Source organism: Haliaeetus albicilla, chromosome 16 (genome assembly GCF_947461875.1).
Source record: "Haliaeetus albicilla chromosome 16, bHalAlb1.1, whole genome shotgun sequence".
Lineage (NCBI taxonomy): Eukaryota > Metazoa > Chordata > Aves > Accipitriformes > Accipitridae > Haliaeetus > Haliaeetus albicilla.
Genome location: NC_091498.1, coordinates 3,828,999 through 3,845,767, shown reverse-complemented (window position 1 = coordinate 3,845,767; position 16,769 = coordinate 3,828,999). Strand labels below are relative to the sequence as shown.

Below are 16,769 nucleotides of genomic sequence, written 5' to 3'. Positions count from 1 at the left end.
CCTCAGCTGCTTGGTTGATGATGCAAGGAATGAATAAGCATGAATAAAGACATAGAAACTGGGTGTTATTTGTGGAAGTGAAGAGCAGAGCCCTCCGCCCAGCACTGGGGATACCAGAGCTCTTGCACAACTCAGCTCACATGCTGCTATGTCTCTCTTTTTTTTATGCAGCTCTGTCATTGCAGGCGCTTATTTGCCCAGAGCACTCGGGAAGTATTCCTTCATCTACAGCTACGGTAGAAAGTGGCTCCCGGCGCTGTGAGCAGCAGAACCCGGACACCACAGCAGGGTCCCTCAAACATGACTTCCATCAAACTCTGCAAAGCACACACTAACTCACAGTAAGCAGTCCTGTCCTCAGCCTGCTGTGGTTGGCTCACTGATAGCTCAGCAGCTAATTAGCGGTACTTGGTACTGTATATTGGAAAATGATCATTAGCTAAAGTTGATTTGACAGCTTCCAGTTTTGTAGATGTTGAATAATTACTACAATTGATGGGCACTGCAAAAAACTCCTCTTAGTGTTTTCATCTGATAAACCAAAGAGAAAACAGATGCTGGAGACTGACCATGCCCACAGGAGTTGTTAACCTGGGGGGGGAATCCTTTCTTATCAGGGTTGAAATACGGGATAAGGGCAGCGCGGGCAAATCCTGCACCTCTGCCACTTGCTCGCCCAGAGGACGGACGCTTGGGTTTGCCACGCAGCGTCAGGCCTTGGCGCAGCTGAAGCACGATGCCTGCGCGGAACACGCATCAAACCTCCATGGTGTGCGTGTGCCCAGACACCCTCCGCCGCACGCCCACCAGGTACGTTTGACGAGCCAGTTGACTTGAGCGTTTCTGACTCGAGTCGGCACAAACCAGCTCCCGACTGTCCAGAGCAGACACTGCTCCAGAGGAAGCTGCTCTCATTTGTCAGCGCGAGCCCTTTGCAAAACACAAGTGGGTTCATACTTTCACACGACCTTTGTTGGCTCAGAGGTGAATCGCCTTCATCACTCGTATCTTAATCTTCAAAAGGAACTGGTGGGCTCCGGGCAAAGAGTCAAGAATGCTTTCACATATTTGGGAGCTCTGCTTTACGCAACCTCTACAGCAACTCGCCTTTGCTGGAAGGGATGAACGATACTGAGCCAGTCAGCAAAACACCCACCCTCGGCAGGGGTGGCAGGGGGCGGTGACTGTGTCTGCTCTTACACTGGCGTGAATCAACCGGCATTTCCCTGCACACAGTGGAGTTACCATGATTTAAAACCTGACAAAGTCAAGATTACCCAGAACCTGCACAAGAAGCAGCACCTGGTTCTCTGTCTCTAGCCCATGAACAGAAAGCAGGGGGGGGTGTAGACACGCATAGCTCCAGCCAGGGCAAAACTTGGAAAACCTTGCAAAACTTAGGATGGGTTCGTAGCCAGTGTGAAATGGACCACCGTAAAATCCAGCAAAATCCATCATTGTTCTGCTGGGAACCTAAAGTTACAATGTGAGATGATTTTTGCTGTTGTAAATTAGGACTAATGTTACTAGAGTCAATGGAGTTAGACTTGCGTAACTGAGAAGAGAATCAGTCAGGTAGCGCTGTGTTTACACTGGTAGGAAGTTAGCCCCAAGATCAGACTTTTAGAGCAACTAATTGAGGGATAAGAGGTTTCCAAAAGCCCATAACACTGCACGCACAAAAATCCCCACAGTTGCCTGCAGCCCTCCCAAATCTGTCCCACACGGCAGAGCGAGCCACCTTCGCTACCAGGGGTTTCCCCACAAACCCCAGCCTCTGCCAGGGCAATGGCAGCTCCCTGGGGAGAGCACTAGCACGGTGCAGAAACCTAGAGCGAGACATCGGGGTACTCCCAGCTCCGTCCATCTGCTGCTTGTACCGATTCCTTGTGTTCAGGCCTCTCCAATGGTGTGGAGGACACGGTGCTTCCCCTGAACCCCCTTGTCTCTAAGGGGGCTGGGTTCATCTGCCACAGGCAGCGGGAAATCTCTGTTCTTACCTTAGCAGTTAGCGCTTGTCCACGTGGTCAGGCAGGATCGGTTCACCCTCCCCAGGGGCAGCCCAGTGCTGGCCGGGTGCCCTGTGCCTGGAGTCCTGCTGCAGAGCTCTCCCTGAGAAGAGCACAGCCCCTGCACCCGCCTGATGCATCAGGGCGACAAGGGGATCTGTAGGTTTCACAGCCATCAATGCTAAGCGTTGGGGGATTCCTGTATGCCTGTTCTTAACTGGAGCTGAAATTCTGCTATAGTGAGACCGTAGGCACAGCCTTGCAGAACTAACACTGAATCAGAGAAATCCTGCTGAAGAAGGAGTTTATGATATGAAGGAGTGCAGAGAGCTGGGAGAGATCTTCAAGGGTTGATAAACCTTCAAACTTATCCAAGCCTCATCTTAGAGGCTCTCCTCATCACGATAACACTTAAGTAATCCAAAATCCCCCAGCCTGATGTGTTTCAACATTTCAAAACCCCTTTCCCAGTGGGAGTAGAGCTGCTCTCTCCTCCCCAGTCATGGGACTCAGGTGCATCTCCCCTCGACATGGCCAGGAAAAGCAGAGGATGAAGGGGAGGGAGGAGGAAAGTCCCCAGTTTTCACTGATCAGAGGATTAATTTGAAAATAGAGTGCTCCCCTTGGTATTTTTTTACCTAAATGGGAAGCAGCTGCAGATAATTTTAGCGCAGGGGTGAAGGATTGGTGGTTGAGAGATAGCAGGTGTGAGGAGTTTAAACAGCCAGTGCAGCAGTGGAAGGAGGTACATAGCTGGCCATCTGGTAACACCGTCTCACCAAAAAGATAGAGGCAGAGCTGCTCCTCCTATGAGCAGAAGTAAAACAGGGCATTTCTTTTTCACTTGCTGAAAATTTCACCAAATCCATGTAACGTAATCCCTCCATCAAAGGGATGTGCCCAGAACTGCTCAGTAACCACCCGCCCGCAGCGCCGTGACGGCACGTCTGCAGCAGCCGGCACAGAACCGGGAGGGAGAGCCCAACGTGCAGGAGGGGAGGGTTTAGGAGGAGTCTGGGTGCTGATCTGCGTGCACAGGTGGAAACAGGAGCTGCAGACGTGAGCAGCTCGGCAGCGCTTGCCGTCTCTCACGCCTTCATGGAGAGACAGTTCAGACGGACAAACTCCTCACGCTGTTAAACAGCGTGCGGTGCAAAACCAACCTTGCGTCCTTTCTGTGCCTCTGAGGTCACCTCCCTGCCCTGGCTCCTGCCCAGCCCTTCCCAACTCCAACCTCCAGAGCTGGGTGAAAACAGTTCACTTTCCGTCTTTGAACCTTTATTACTACGGAGTATCTAAAACAACAAAACCAACAACACAGTTACAAAAGGAGTTCACGGAGAAATGTGAAGCAGCCTGTGTTTGAAATGCTCTGTGTCACCGTACTGAGTCAAATATAAAACGATGCATATTTATACATATATAAAATATAAAAGGAACAATACATCAGAAATGTATAAACAAGGGCTATGGAGGCCTTCGTGGTATTTACACTCAGATATGGCAGGGTGTGGGGCATGGGAGCAGGCAGTGTCCGTTCAACAGTGAGTTTTAAATGCATCTGTGAAAGTCTCTGTGGAGAGAGAGAAGCTCAGAGCTGGGCTCAGCCCTGCTGGAAATGGTTTGAAGGTTGTGCATGACTGATGGTTTGGGAGGAAGCCAAAGCCTAGGGTTGGATCAGTCACGGGCCAAGGCAAACAGCGAGCAGAGGCAGTCCCCTGCCTCTGCCCAGGCTCTGACAGCCATGTTAGTGTAGCTGCGCGTTCCCAGCGGTGAAACAGGAGGTCAGGCCCATCGCCAGAAGGGAATAAAATAAAATAAAATAAAAAATAATAATAATAAACTCAACAGAGAGAAGTTCCATGTTCACATCGGTAACAGATCTTCCAAGCAGTCTCCGGCCCGGCACTGTGAGGCCGAGGCCCTCCCCAGAGGCAGTGTATTCAAGTAAAGGCAACGAGTCGAGGCACTAGGCTGAGTTCTGTTGGGTCAAACTTGCCAGCTTTGAGAGAAGTAGTCCCATTAAGTGCTGCCTGCGGCTCTTTATAGCTCCTTGAGGATGATCTGGAACTTGTCCTCTGCCTCCACCATGTCCAGGAGAAAGGCCATGTGGTTGCTGTAGTGCTGGATGATGTTGTTGTCCATGTTCACCAGGATCCTACAGGAGAGGGAGAACGGCTGGGTCAGATGCGGCACATTGAAAGGTTTGCAGAGCAGCTTAGTTGGGAGGGCTGGACATTACTGCACACTCAGGATTCCCAGTCAGAACTGGGAATAACATCACTGACAAAGCCTCATGGCATGGGGGTGGCCCTCTCCAAAATGTCTCCGCACAAAATTCCCATTAAAAATTGCCTTTACTGCCCTGTTATTGATCAGCATAATGTTACCGCAGCTGCGCTCCTCGCTGCCTGCCAGCTGGGCGGGTTGGCTGCTGCCAGGCTGCGCCAGGAGTCATAGCCCTAAGCAGGCACGAGAAGGCACTGCAGCGTCCACCTTACCCAATTTGAGGGGCTCAGCCATGATTAATTAATTAAAGCCACGATACAACACAAAGGAACATCCTGCAGAGCTTTTCGCAATTCTACCCTCGACATGCCTAGGCCCAGCGTTTGCTACACAGGCAAATTAATCTGGATGATGGCAGGGTGTGAATTTAGAACAGAATTGCTCACTCCTCGCTTCTCGCCTGGGTGCTTTTAGGGGTGCATTATTCTGAACAAGCTGAGACTGCTGTGGGAGTAGATGGAAGTGGTTTGGAATAGGACGCCTTTCTGCTATCCAGAACAACCTCCCATGCAGACGTGCCCTGAGCATTGCCTGGGAGCCCTTTCTGCGAGGAACACACACAGGCAGGCTGAGCGTACGCAGCCAGCTGGGCCAGCCAGTGGCAAATTCCTGCCCTTGCTGAAGGGCACACCTCCAACCCTGCTGCAGATCACACAGCTTCTCTGACCTGGAATCAATTACATGGAGACACAGGGAGAAGGAAACGTTTCAACAGCTGATTTAAACCTGAGGCTGCAGTTCTGTGCCAGGTAAGAGCCCCTCATTATTGTAATGGAAGTAACGGGGCGGCTTTGCATCACCCCACTGTGTTCCCATAAATCAGATGTGAAATTTGTAACTGTTTGGAGGAAACAAAGAGAACAAATTATCTTTCTCTGCAGAAAGCACATCCCCTCCAGGTTCCTGCTGGGGTCATTAATGGGGCAATAGCATTAATTGTGCAATGCTCCACAAGCCAAGATTAAAAACAAGAAAAAGAAAAGGCTGAGAGTCTAACAAATCTAACAGTTTAACAAGCACCAACATGGGGCCCTGGTGTCCCTCCGGGGAATGCCTCGGAGGTCAGTGCAGCCACACTGGGTTGCAGTGACTGGCTCCTACCCGTTTGATCACAGCACGTACAGGCAGGCTCATCAGAGTCTTGGCCCAGCGTGCCCAAATTTCAGAGGTGAAGGTGGGAGCTCTGTCCTCGCGTCCAGTCTGTTCTGGTGTCAGCTTTGACCCCGTGGCCCGACACTGCGCTGCCTTTTGGCAGAGCACAAAACACTTTACCAACAGGCTATTAATTCTGTCACGGCACAGTCGGAGAAGGGCATCCCACCCAGCTCAGGGGGAGCCTGAGACATGGGGTCTGACACCGTCCAGGGGTCTTCCCTGTGAATCATAACCATCACAGCTGCATCTCACCTCCTGGCACCAGACACCTGGGGGCAAGGGGCCCAGGCCCCCACAACCCTGATCCCGGGGAGTCTGGCCTCCGACCCATGCCCCCAGAGAGACAGTGTGGATGCCCAAGGGTGGGTTGTCACAAAAAGCCTTGCAACAGAGCTGCTCCAATGATCTCTGGCTCTCTCAGTGCTGGAAGCCAGAGAAGTCACCTGTGCCTCTTGCTACCATGCTTCCATCTGATTTCTCAACCACAAAAGATTCAAGGGAGTGTTGATTAGGAATCTGAGCCCTATATTGTTTTCCTAGACTAAACCTCACCAAGATACAAAATTACTTTTTACTGCTCTTGAGTCACCCTGAGACTAAGTTCATCTGAATGAGCTCATCACACTAAGGTGGCCCATGGGTGATAGTAGGTCCTCACCTGCTGTAAATCCAGGTAGTACCACTGAGCTTCACTAGTTTACACCAGATGAAGATCTGACCCTCAAGCTGTAATTACCAAGAGAGGATTGTTTAGGGTGGAGCAATAGGATAAAATTATTCAAAGGAAAATTAAATCTGGGGGAGCAAGAAAGAGTGTCTGACGCTGCCATCTAGTAGACTGGAGAAAATCTTGTATGTCCCCCACGCTTCAGCAATAACCTATAGCATCAGTCATGTTGTGCTTTCATTAAACTAGGTGTCAATTTTGGTTTTTTAATCTAATTTTCAGGTGTTGCCTTTTCTTTTTGTTAGATACCTCTTTGCTCCTCCATTTTGGGGAAGAGGTGGAAAGGACATCTGCCTGTTTTCCCTCCCAATCATTATTAAACAACATTCACTACTTATCAGATCAAGTAATGAACAAAACCAAAGCAAAACAAAGTATAGGTGGCCTCTCCCCTGAAGCAGTGCCATTTCCTGGTCCACCTGCAAACTCATCAGCACTGGGATCTCTCTTGCCACACAGATGCTCACAGTCAGCTGGTTCAGAAAACGCCAGCCCAAGCTGGAGTTACCCGAGAGGAGTTGTTGTCTGATGACAGTCTGATGACCTGTGATGGCCACATCACAAGCCACCACCACAGCTGACACACCTGAGTTTTGGCTCAGTCCTGAAGCCGTAATAATAAACTGACCACCCCTGTCCTTCACAGTTGTTCTTTGAGATCAGACTTGAGGCACTCTGACCGAAGGTGTATCCCTCTCTTGAGGCCGCCAGTGTTGCTCTTTTTCTTCGGGGAGAAAATTTCCATTTCTGGGGCTAGTGGATGAGCAGCATCTGACAGCACTGAGGGTCCCGAGTTCAGGCCCATCCATCATCTTAAAATTAGGATCCTATCTAAAAACCCTCCTAAAGGGGGAAAGGTTGCTCAATTGCGGATTTAGAGGTGAGGGGATTGTAACAGCTTCCCAGTTCAGTGACACCACATCACAGCACGGAGGAGAAACCACTGCCTCTCCTCCTCCCACCTTTCAGCTGGCTCCAAGCCTCACTTTAGCTCTGCTCCCCTTGAAGCAAACAGGCTAAGTCCCATGGGGATCAAGTTATAGTGACACCAAATGAGTTGGAAGATCCCATCCAAGGAGCTCAAAGTCACCAGAAAGAAAATGCAGAAGCAGAGCTTTGGACTAACCCTCAGCTCCCAAGAACTCTGTCCCCTTGTTTTGCTACGCAGAGGACCTCTTTGGGGAGCCATGCTAGTGAGAACAGCAGGGCTGCATAATGCAGGACCTGTCATCAGCCTTGCTTTTCCGCCTGTCTCTCCCCATGCTCAAACTCTGGACCAGGGCCAGCAACAACAATGAGTTCATCTCCCAGGCAGTCACTGCTGCTTGCAAAGCCTGATTATATCTCGCTCGCTCTGCAAGAAGGGCTCTGGATTTAGCTTTATGAAAATAAGCTTGGGAGTTTATGAGTTGTTCCCTTTCCATCAGCTGAAGGGAGAACTTGCTGCCAGAGATGGGGTCAAGCCAGAGGGAGTACTTAGTCCAGAAGACATTTCTGAAAGTAGCGCTTGGCTCCTCATCAAGACCATTGCCCTCCATGGAAGACTCAGCAGCTGGTCCTCAGCTCATGCAAACTAGCACCGTTCCCTCTCAACCATGGAGGAGATCCACATGGATCGGTCACTAATAAACAAGACGTTGAAACCACTTGAGAAGCCATTTCAGATTTACTGCAAACCTCACCTATCATCTCCTGTCGAGCTATGCCTGACAAGTGTCTCAAGTGTCTGTACTGGGGCTGCACAAGAGCCACCAGTCCCCACAAGGGTCTGATCCATCACCTCCCAAAGTGAGTGTGAAGTTTCCTATTGACCTCCCTGTCTGGGGATAGGAAGGCAAGGCTGGGAACAGACACTTCCCTTTCAGATCTCTCCTCTTCTCCACCGGGGCTCCCCATGCTCTTATTTAGCCCGTACTGTCTCTTTCTGAGCCCGGGACATTTAGGCACTTGGTTTGGAGAAGCAAACATTCATACCTGTCTGATGGCAGTAAGATAAGTTCTCCATAACCTCAGGCTTTTAGACTGAGACACAAAGGATCACCCATTAAACTACCCAAACAATTCCTCCTTCATCCAACTTCCTTTCCTTGGGAGACTTTACACTCCAAACAAATACAATACAAACAAGCATTATCCCAAATCTTTAAAGCCCAGAAAGATCTGAGTTTTATATGCTCCAAATAGCACAGACCTCACATGGCTTTACTTTTTATTATCTTGTTAAAATGCTATTTCAGCCTATGGCAGGGTACCAAAGAGAGTGGGGTTTTAGAGACATGGCATAAAAGCAGATGAGAGATTAGCTTACCCTCTTTTGCATTTTTTGTAGACTTTATAAATGCTTTCTTCAGGAAGCCCATATTTTTCTGAAATCTGTGAGAGAAAACATGGCAATTCTTTGTACTTGTAAAATGAAATTCCTATGATAAAAATCAAAGATAACACTAAGCCAGGGGTATTCAGCAGCAAAGGATTCCCCCTCCCTTTTACTCAAGAAAAAAGGGCCGAAGCAATGATCTGAACAGGACAACTTGAACGTGTCTGTGTCCTGCAGTGGGCAGATGGGCAGGCTGCAGCTTGGCCTTGGTTCTCTTTCTGATGGCTACTGCCAGGCCAGAAACCTTGGGGAATAATCTTAATTTTCTTTCTCTCATTCCCTGGCCTGTTTGGGGCTTGATGCTCCAACCTGCTGGGCACAGAGCGTGCTGAGCTTTTCCTTTGCTGATGCATCCAAAGGTGACAGAAACTACAGAAAGTGTTTCTGTCTGCTGTGGATGCATCTGACTGCAGCTTTTGCTTAGGTTTTAGCTGATCTGCAAAGCTTTCCTGCAGACCTCTCCTAGGCAAGTACAGTTACTGTCTTAGGATGACAGGAGTTTTGTAACTTTTTCACAAGCATTTTCTATAGAGGTTTTTGACTCTTTGTGGTGAGGGATGGGGGAGGGAGAAGATGGCAAAGAATCCTCTGTGCTGATATTTTTCAAACTCTCTATTTTTAAAAGTTTGTAAAACCAACAGAGCTTAAAGTGCAGCCATAAAGCTACCCCAAATCTGGGAGATTTATTGTTTGTTTCCTTCCCAGCAATCTCCAAAGAGAGGTGGGTTATCAGAGATGCTGCTGATAATCATCACAGAAATATGCCTGTGTGCTCCTCAAACACAACACAGGGAATTCCAGCATGAGGCCAGAATTTGCTTCAGATTGCACATCTACAGCCTTGAGAATGGAAAGGGTGTTTTACAATGGAAAATATGAATGTGTTGTCACAAGAGGAGACTTATATTATGATCTGAACAAAACATCTTGCCATAAGGTATGTTCTTCCCCGCTGCAGCACAACACACAGCCCATGCCAGGAGCTGTGCGCAGAATTCACCTGCTACTCACAATTTCCATTTCCATTCTCAAGAGAAAGCAGACATGCGATATAAGCAGTCTTATATCCAGCTTCCTATATACCAAGTACCATTGCCCTTTATCTGCAGTTTGTTCATGTGCCACAGTGTTTTGATAACACTTACAGCTGTTCTGAGGCCCTGAAGATCTGGTGTCTTCAACATGAGAGCATCAAACACTTCCTCTGACTCCCTCCGCACATACAACAAGACTGAAAGAGATAAAGCACAGCACTGAATCAGGGCTCCTTACAGCATGTTCTCAGAGTGATATGGCCTCCTGTAATTCAAGATCCAAGGTTACTCGAATCAAATGAGACACTACATTGAAGAAGAGTTCTCATCCCAAGGATTACCTCTCTGAGGATCTTCTTCCTTGGTTTGCTTTGGAGATATCGGGTCAAACTCATCTGTGAATGAGGCACCACTCCGTTTTAAGGGCAGCCTAAGCAAAAGGAATACAATACTCTCAAGAGGACAGAACAATAGCAGTGAACAAAACAATTCCAGCAATTGAACTTTTGCTTGAACAACCAATTACTCCAACAAACATCTAGCAATTAAATATCGGTTCTGTAATTACAGCAGCAGAGTGTCTACCAGAGCTGCAACACCCTGCCTAACACATACAGGGACATCAGTAAGTGCAGGCAGTGGTTTTGGTATCACATCATAAAAAAAAAAAAAAAGCCTTTTGCACCTTTGTGTCATTGTTTCTTTATTGATATCACTAGACAGTAGATCAAGGCTAGGATAAATACCTGGTTCTCTCCACTCTAGACACACTACAAGTATGATTTCTACTTCATTCCAGTTCATTTTACAGCAGTATCTGCCTCCAGTTACTTGAATGATTTCTACTTCATTCCAGTTTATTTTACAGCAGTATCTGCCTCCAGTTACTTGAACCCTTCCCTGATAGTTCTGTGATCTATTTTTAACCCCCTTTCTAACATTGTCTCAATAAGAACAGCAAGACAGTCACGGACCTGACTCATGTTGGAGTGGCTCACTGATAAGGAAATAAATGCATCTGCGTTTCTGCATCTCTTGAGTCCACTCTAGGCCAAATTTTAGCACATATTTTGACACTCAAGGGCATCAAGGAGACACTGTGCTGTGTTATTTTGCACCTGTAGATACATACTGCCTGTGGATATCAAACAACAGTGACAAACCCAAAGAAATAGAGCAGCTGATGGATGGAAAATACAAACTGCTGCATCCTTACCTGTTTGCAGAGTTGGGAACAGCAGGAGGGATCACCTTGAAATGGAAAGGAAACATTGGTCTTTTAGTTTGCACAGTATCATGGTGTGTCAGTGAAGCTGGGCGGGGAGGAAACATGATTTCCCTCCTCCCAGTCCATCATTTTTCCTATGCAATTAAACCCAAACATCTGTATGTGTTTCTTAGATTAAATGAAACCTGATATAAAGAACCTATCTAGATTCTCCTCCTCTAGCTAGACCCAAAAGCAGGTCAAATCTCATAACTTGCTTGGGATCAGGGACCAAATTTCTCAGTGAGTTCTTTGGTTGTAAACCAGATTCTTCTAGTCCCTGGTTTTGATGCTGAGACATCAGTACAGCAGCCACTGCAATAGGATGCTACAGTATTGTCACAGATGGCTTTTTCCCCCTTTTTGACAACCTGAGACAGTTGTTTCTTGAGGGAATACTGATGACCTCTGAAGGAGGCTGGGTCTAGGTTTCCTCAGGCTCAAGGGGATTAGGAAGGGCAGAGGACAAGTGAGAGATGTCCCACACACAGAGGGACTGATATGGTTGCATTTTTCTATAGTCCCCTTTCTACTGATATTTTTCCTACCACTCCAGTCCTCTGTGGAAGCTGCAGATGATACATGTAAACCACAGGAATATCTGGCTGGAAGGAACCTGGAAAGGTTATCTTGCCCATCACTGTTGCATGACTATCTAGGCCACTCCTGACAGCTACGTCTTCAAGTTCACCACATTTCCACAGAAGAATTGTGGTTTGGTTTTGTTTTTTTACATAACACAAGTGATGTCTGGGGGACTGATCAGTTTGGAAATGATGGGGGTGACAGACAAGGGCAACAGGTTGGTTGTTTTTTGAAGGGACTTACCGTGCCACACCTCTGCAGGTTTGAAAAATGGACGTTGGGGATAAACAGGACTGGCTGGGTTTCGAGGTCAGTCTCTGGCCTCAGGAACGTGATTTCATTCCCTCTGAAGCCAGAGAGCAAACAGCCTTTCAGACCTACAGATGGAAAGTCCAGTTCATCTCAGTTCAGATGGCAGTTTAAGAGGCAACTACATGCAGAGAGGGAAAAGCGCCTGCCCAAGGTCTCCCAACAGAAATATTAGAAAAAGGACAGGACCCTGCAGAACCAGGTCTTCAGGGCTTGCCCAGTGCTGTCTCCCCTAGGGAAGGCTTCCTGCCAAGACCCCGAGACAATTCAGAAAGTTTGCTTAGTATTAATAAAGGGCGTTGAGAGTCTTGGTAGGAGGCCAGGCAAGGACCTGACTGACAAGCTATTTCTGAATGGTGCTGATTTCATCAGGTTTGGAAGTACCCAGGGCCAGATCTTGTGGAAGTTAACGGACAAGCCTACATGGATTTCAACACACTTTGGATCGGGTAACAAACACTAGCACTGACCATTGTTATTGGAGTCCAGGCATTTTCCTTTCCTTCTGAACTGTTTCCTTTCATCATCCCGCATTTTCCTCTCTGCTCCCTGTGGGGATGATAAGCCAAAAATTAGGACATTGACAGTTCTAACATTGGCAAGAGATGGTTTACTGGCCATCTCTGGAAGGTAAGCATGTTAAAACAAAGGCAGCCTTTATTAAAAAATGCTCATCTCAGAGACCTTCTATGGGCCTCCAGAAGTTTCTGATACTTATAAATTAAAAAATGAAAACAAAATTTTCTTTTAAAAAATGAAAAAAGCAGAATAAAATAGCTGTGAGAAATTTTTCCATGGGAAGATATCCAAGGGTGTCCTGCCTCTAAGGAGATTCTTATTTCTTCTGCTACTTAAAAACTTGTCAAAATTAGAGAGTTTATTACGAGGCACAATCCCATGTGGGTCTGATACGGAAAAAACTTTCTAAGGACTCTGTTCTACAAAGGCCTCAGCAGTGCAGGCACATCCTGGCTGTCCTGTTTCACTCAGCTGAGGGGGCTAACCATCTCTGTTCCTCAGGCCTGACCTCTAGGCTGTTCTAAACTCTCACAATCTTTATGTTTATTCTCCTGGAGTCACTGGCCACCAGTTTAAAATTCCTCTTGGACAACTTGGTGGAAAAGCAATGTTCTACCTTATCGCAGAATATCTTGATCTGGCAGACGGCGCGGTGCACCAGCTGGCTAGTTCCATTGCCGTAGTCATAAGTGTCTATCTGGAGGTTCAGCGGGACACCTTTCACTCCTTTCTGAGAGGAGAAGTCAGTGCTCAGGCAATTCACCCCAATAAATACCTGCAAATAGGAACAGAGATTGATACAGTTTGTTGGTGCTGAAAACATTCTCAAACAGCAGTGAGAGCAGTGGGTAGGAACAAAAGGAGCTGCTCAGACATCCTTCCAACCTTCCCAGCGTCAGCCAAGCATGTGAGCTGTTGGTTTCCCACCTGAGCGCAACCACCAGTCCTTCCTAGCCACAGTCTCCCCCTACACCTATTGCAGCTCTCCATCTCTTTATTAACACTTAGGCTATCCAATCCCATCAGCCCAGGCAAGTGTCAGACCAGATGCAAAGTCTGGCTAAGGATGTTCTTGCTGATATTTCTGCTCTTTCAGACAGCAACGCCCTGGAGGAAGGGAGGAGGACTAGACTACAGCTTCAAGAATTACAAATCATTGCTGCTAGTTAAATAAATATTCATCACACACTGGTCTCCTTTATCACTAGGATGGAGTTACCTCCAGTGGAAACTTTTGAAGAAAAGCTGAGCAGAGACATAATCCACATTGTATCTCCAAATTACCAACTCATTTGCGTGACCTTGAAATTTCCCCTGGACTCTGGGGACAGATTTGCAGCTGGTGAAGCTCCCACAGCTCCCTCATCAGGGCTCTGGCTGAGGATTTCAGCCCTGAAACCTAATGTCAGATCTAGTCAGTACCTATATATAGAAAAGAAAACCACTTAACTGTGGTGTGAAGTTTAATTGGAAGAAGAGAAGTAACAGGTGCTACAGACAACCCAAATACCTGACCCCTCCTGTCGCGGCTCCCAGCCCTCTGAAGTCTCACCTTTACCTGCCGCAGGCCTGTGCATGTACAGAGTTTCTGCTAAGAGTTAAATCCAGTTTTGCTGAGGTGCCCCCAAGGGCTTGCCACATACCTGACATATTTCCATTTCTGACAACTTTGCCTTGAAGACATTTGTTAACCTCTTGGGTTGTAAAAGACCAAGGTCACCTTTGGGCTAAAAGAAGGGCTTATTGAGATCCCAAAGCAAACCAGAGTTTTCCCAAGCTACCAGCTCCAGAGAGATGGGGTATTTATGCTTTTCTTTTCTTCTTAGTTACTTCATCTTTTTTTGTATGCTCCTTCCCATCCACACTAGATACAAAGTGTTAACAAGAGACTCTGAAGAGATGCAGAAGAGACAGCAGAGCTGGAAAGATATTGATATAAGCTTTACAGATTTTAAGGTCAAAAGCAATCTTGTGACCTGCCTGGCTCCCTTCCACATCACACAAGCCATGGAAGGGTGGTCAGTCATCTCTGCATCAAAATGCTGCCTTGAAAGGAGGGTCTTTGTTCCCTAAGCTGTGGTTTATTTAAATAGGCTTCACCTACATGGGAGTAGAGCCCTGATCTAGGCTGCCTGCTACAGAAAGGCTTTCTTCAGAGTTATCCATCAGCACTAAAAAAACATCTCTGAGCCAGTCTCAGGTGTATCCAGAGTGTTTATTAGCTAATGGCAATGCTTAAACACACAGAGAAACATGGTGTCTTTCCCCACCATCCTGGCAGACAAACACTACCTGGGGCCACTGGAATGGCATTGTTTAGATTTGAAACTCTCTCTGTCTTTCAGCTGAGAAGTGGGGGGAGCGTGCCTGTGCCATCAGAAAGGAGGCTACAGTTTTGCTGTGGACCAAGACTTCCCACATCCCTTCCACAAGCAGTTTGTACCTTTGCTTCTTCGTGGATGTTCCACACAAAGGACAGCGCATTGTAGGCTAACTCCTCGATGTTCTGCACTGTGTTGAAGTTTTCTTTACAGTCAGCTGAAATGCAATGGAGAAGCAGTTTATACTCTTGCTGCAAATCTGGTTACATTCCTTACGCTTTCCGCTCCCCAAAAGCCTGCCTCTCGCTGACTCCAAGGCTAAAGGAAGCCTTTTAATATAATAGAGGCCATCCTTGATACCACTGGATAAATCTTAGTGTGCATATGTAAGGGATAGGCCAGAAATGACTCAAAGGTTTTGGCTGGTGACTGCTATTTGAGTAGCGATGCTATGCAAAATCAACGTAGATTGCTTCAAAATTCAAACAACTGCGTGTCTCGCTCTAAGCTGCAAGGTGCTAAGTGAGGTGCTCAGTTGGACGGACAAAACCTTTGTCTGGCCAAGCATAACACACTGTAAAGCCTGTGTGGTGGCAGTGGAGAAGGACAAGCAGTACCAAAGACTTTTGTAGCTCAGATTCCTAGACTCCAAGAGGCCATGGGTCACACCCGTAAGAGCCAAAATTGTTTAGCAGTTTCTGTCTCTCTGACTGAGGCTCTTCTTTGATGTATCTTGGTCTCCTAGCACATGTCCCTACACTTGGCAAACACCATATTAAACCCACAAGAGCTCCTCAGCCAGAAAGGATCTGAAGCCAGCAGATCAGCCTGCTCCTCCCTGCTTTCCCCCAGGCCAGATTCTGGAGCTTCAGCTGTGTTCTTGTGTATTGGAAATGCAGTAAAATGATGCCAGAAGTTATCAACCCCACCCAGCCATCACAATCAGGCAGCCCTGCTCATACCGACGTCAATGACCCTTTGCTTGGCCGTGGGCTGGCGGGAATGCCAGTGCTTCCAGAACTTGAGCTGTTCCGTCGGGATCTTTTCATTGTCAAAAACAATCATCACAACACTCTGTAACACAGTGAGGATATCACGTATCAGTGTACACAGCAGGCTAATGCTTGGTGCCCTCATTGCCCTTTCCATCCAATGCACCCATGCGCTGGCCAAGGTCAGCTTAGTGTCATTGTTGGTGTTTTATAGCTGGGGACACTGAGGCAGGCAAGGGAAGGGACTTGAACACGGTCATGCAGGCAGGCAGCCACAGAGCCAGGAGCAAAACCATGATGCCCTGTATGCCCCCTAATTGCACTGCCCATGAGTTTCCACTGACTCCAAGGCACACGAGGATCCTGTGTTGGAGCAATGTTAGCAGTGCCGCAGCAAGTATTAGGCTGGGACAGCCTAAACAGTCTTTTTCTAGACATTCTCAGTTTCAGGAATCCTGTAAGTCTTGAGATTTCCAAAGTCTAGCTCCTAAATACCGCTCAGGATTGGAGGACCAGGTTTCTTTGCTGGGAATTCAAGCTCAGCTTAGTCTCAGGGGTGGCTCTGAGGCCTGGCCACACATCCCAGGAGCAAGATGGGGAACTTCTCTCTAGCTCAGAGGTCTTCCCACCAGGGCCCCCAGCCAGTCATCAGCTAGGGAGGCCTTTTGTGCATCCCTGACCTTACTGTGAAAGGTTTCAACTGCCAGGTAACATGAAGGCTGTTGCTGTGCATCAGAGGATTAGCTTGCTATGAGTGAATCCGTCCCATTCATCGCTTTAAGCCAACATGAGCCACAAAGCCATTACTCTTCATGTTCAGCTCTGTTCCCAGGCCAGTACAATTGCTGGATGTCTGATTACAGCATGTGTCAGCAAAATTGTCAGCTTGTCTCTTACCTTCACTTTATTTGAGGACAAGTGTAAACATTTGCTGTCTCCAGCTGTCCGCAGCGTGATGGGGTAGAACTGTCCTTTGTTGAGGTAGGCCATGGGAGAGTCCCCAGATTTGATGTGAATGGCTTTGGGTGACCCCAGAGTGTATTCAAAGTCACTTGTATGGAACAAAGAGAGAATGATGAATAAGCACACACTGCTGTTTTACTCCAAAATCAAAACAAGAGACATGCAAGTCTCTACCCCTACAGGTTACAGACACTGTACACACAGGAGTCTGCCTTATTCCCC

The 16,769-nt window shown here is 47.6% G+C and overlaps 1 protein-coding gene across 1 annotated transcript in view; it reads right to left on the bottom strand.

Moving 5' to 3' along the window:
• Positions 1 to 3,220: 3,220 nt before the first annotated feature.
• The window catches only part of GRHL3 (grainyhead like transcription factor 3), a 31,526-nt gene continuing 17,977 nt past the window's right edge, over positions 3,221 to 16,769 (bottom strand). Inside the window, exons 8-18 of the mRNA XM_009919160.2 lie at positions 16,482 to 16,635; positions 15,555 to 15,666; positions 14,715 to 14,809; positions 12,888 to 13,046; positions 12,223 to 12,301; positions 11,687 to 11,820; positions 10,808 to 10,842; positions 9,933 to 10,021; positions 9,703 to 9,788; positions 8,489 to 8,553; positions 3,221 to 4,167 (exon numbers count right to left, since the gene is read on the bottom strand). Coding sequence (XP_009917462.2) covers positions 4,053 to 4,167; positions 8,489 to 8,553; positions 9,703 to 9,788; positions 9,933 to 10,021; positions 10,808 to 10,842; positions 11,687 to 11,820; positions 12,223 to 12,301; positions 12,888 to 13,046; positions 14,715 to 14,809; positions 15,555 to 15,666; positions 16,482 to 16,635 — 1,123 coding nt within the window. The 3' untranslated portion in view covers positions 3,221 to 4,052. The remainder of the gene's footprint in view (positions 4,168 to 8,488; positions 8,554 to 9,702; positions 9,789 to 9,932; positions 10,022 to 10,807; positions 10,843 to 11,686; positions 11,821 to 12,222; positions 12,302 to 12,887; positions 13,047 to 14,714; positions 14,810 to 15,554; positions 15,667 to 16,481; positions 16,636 to 16,769) is intronic.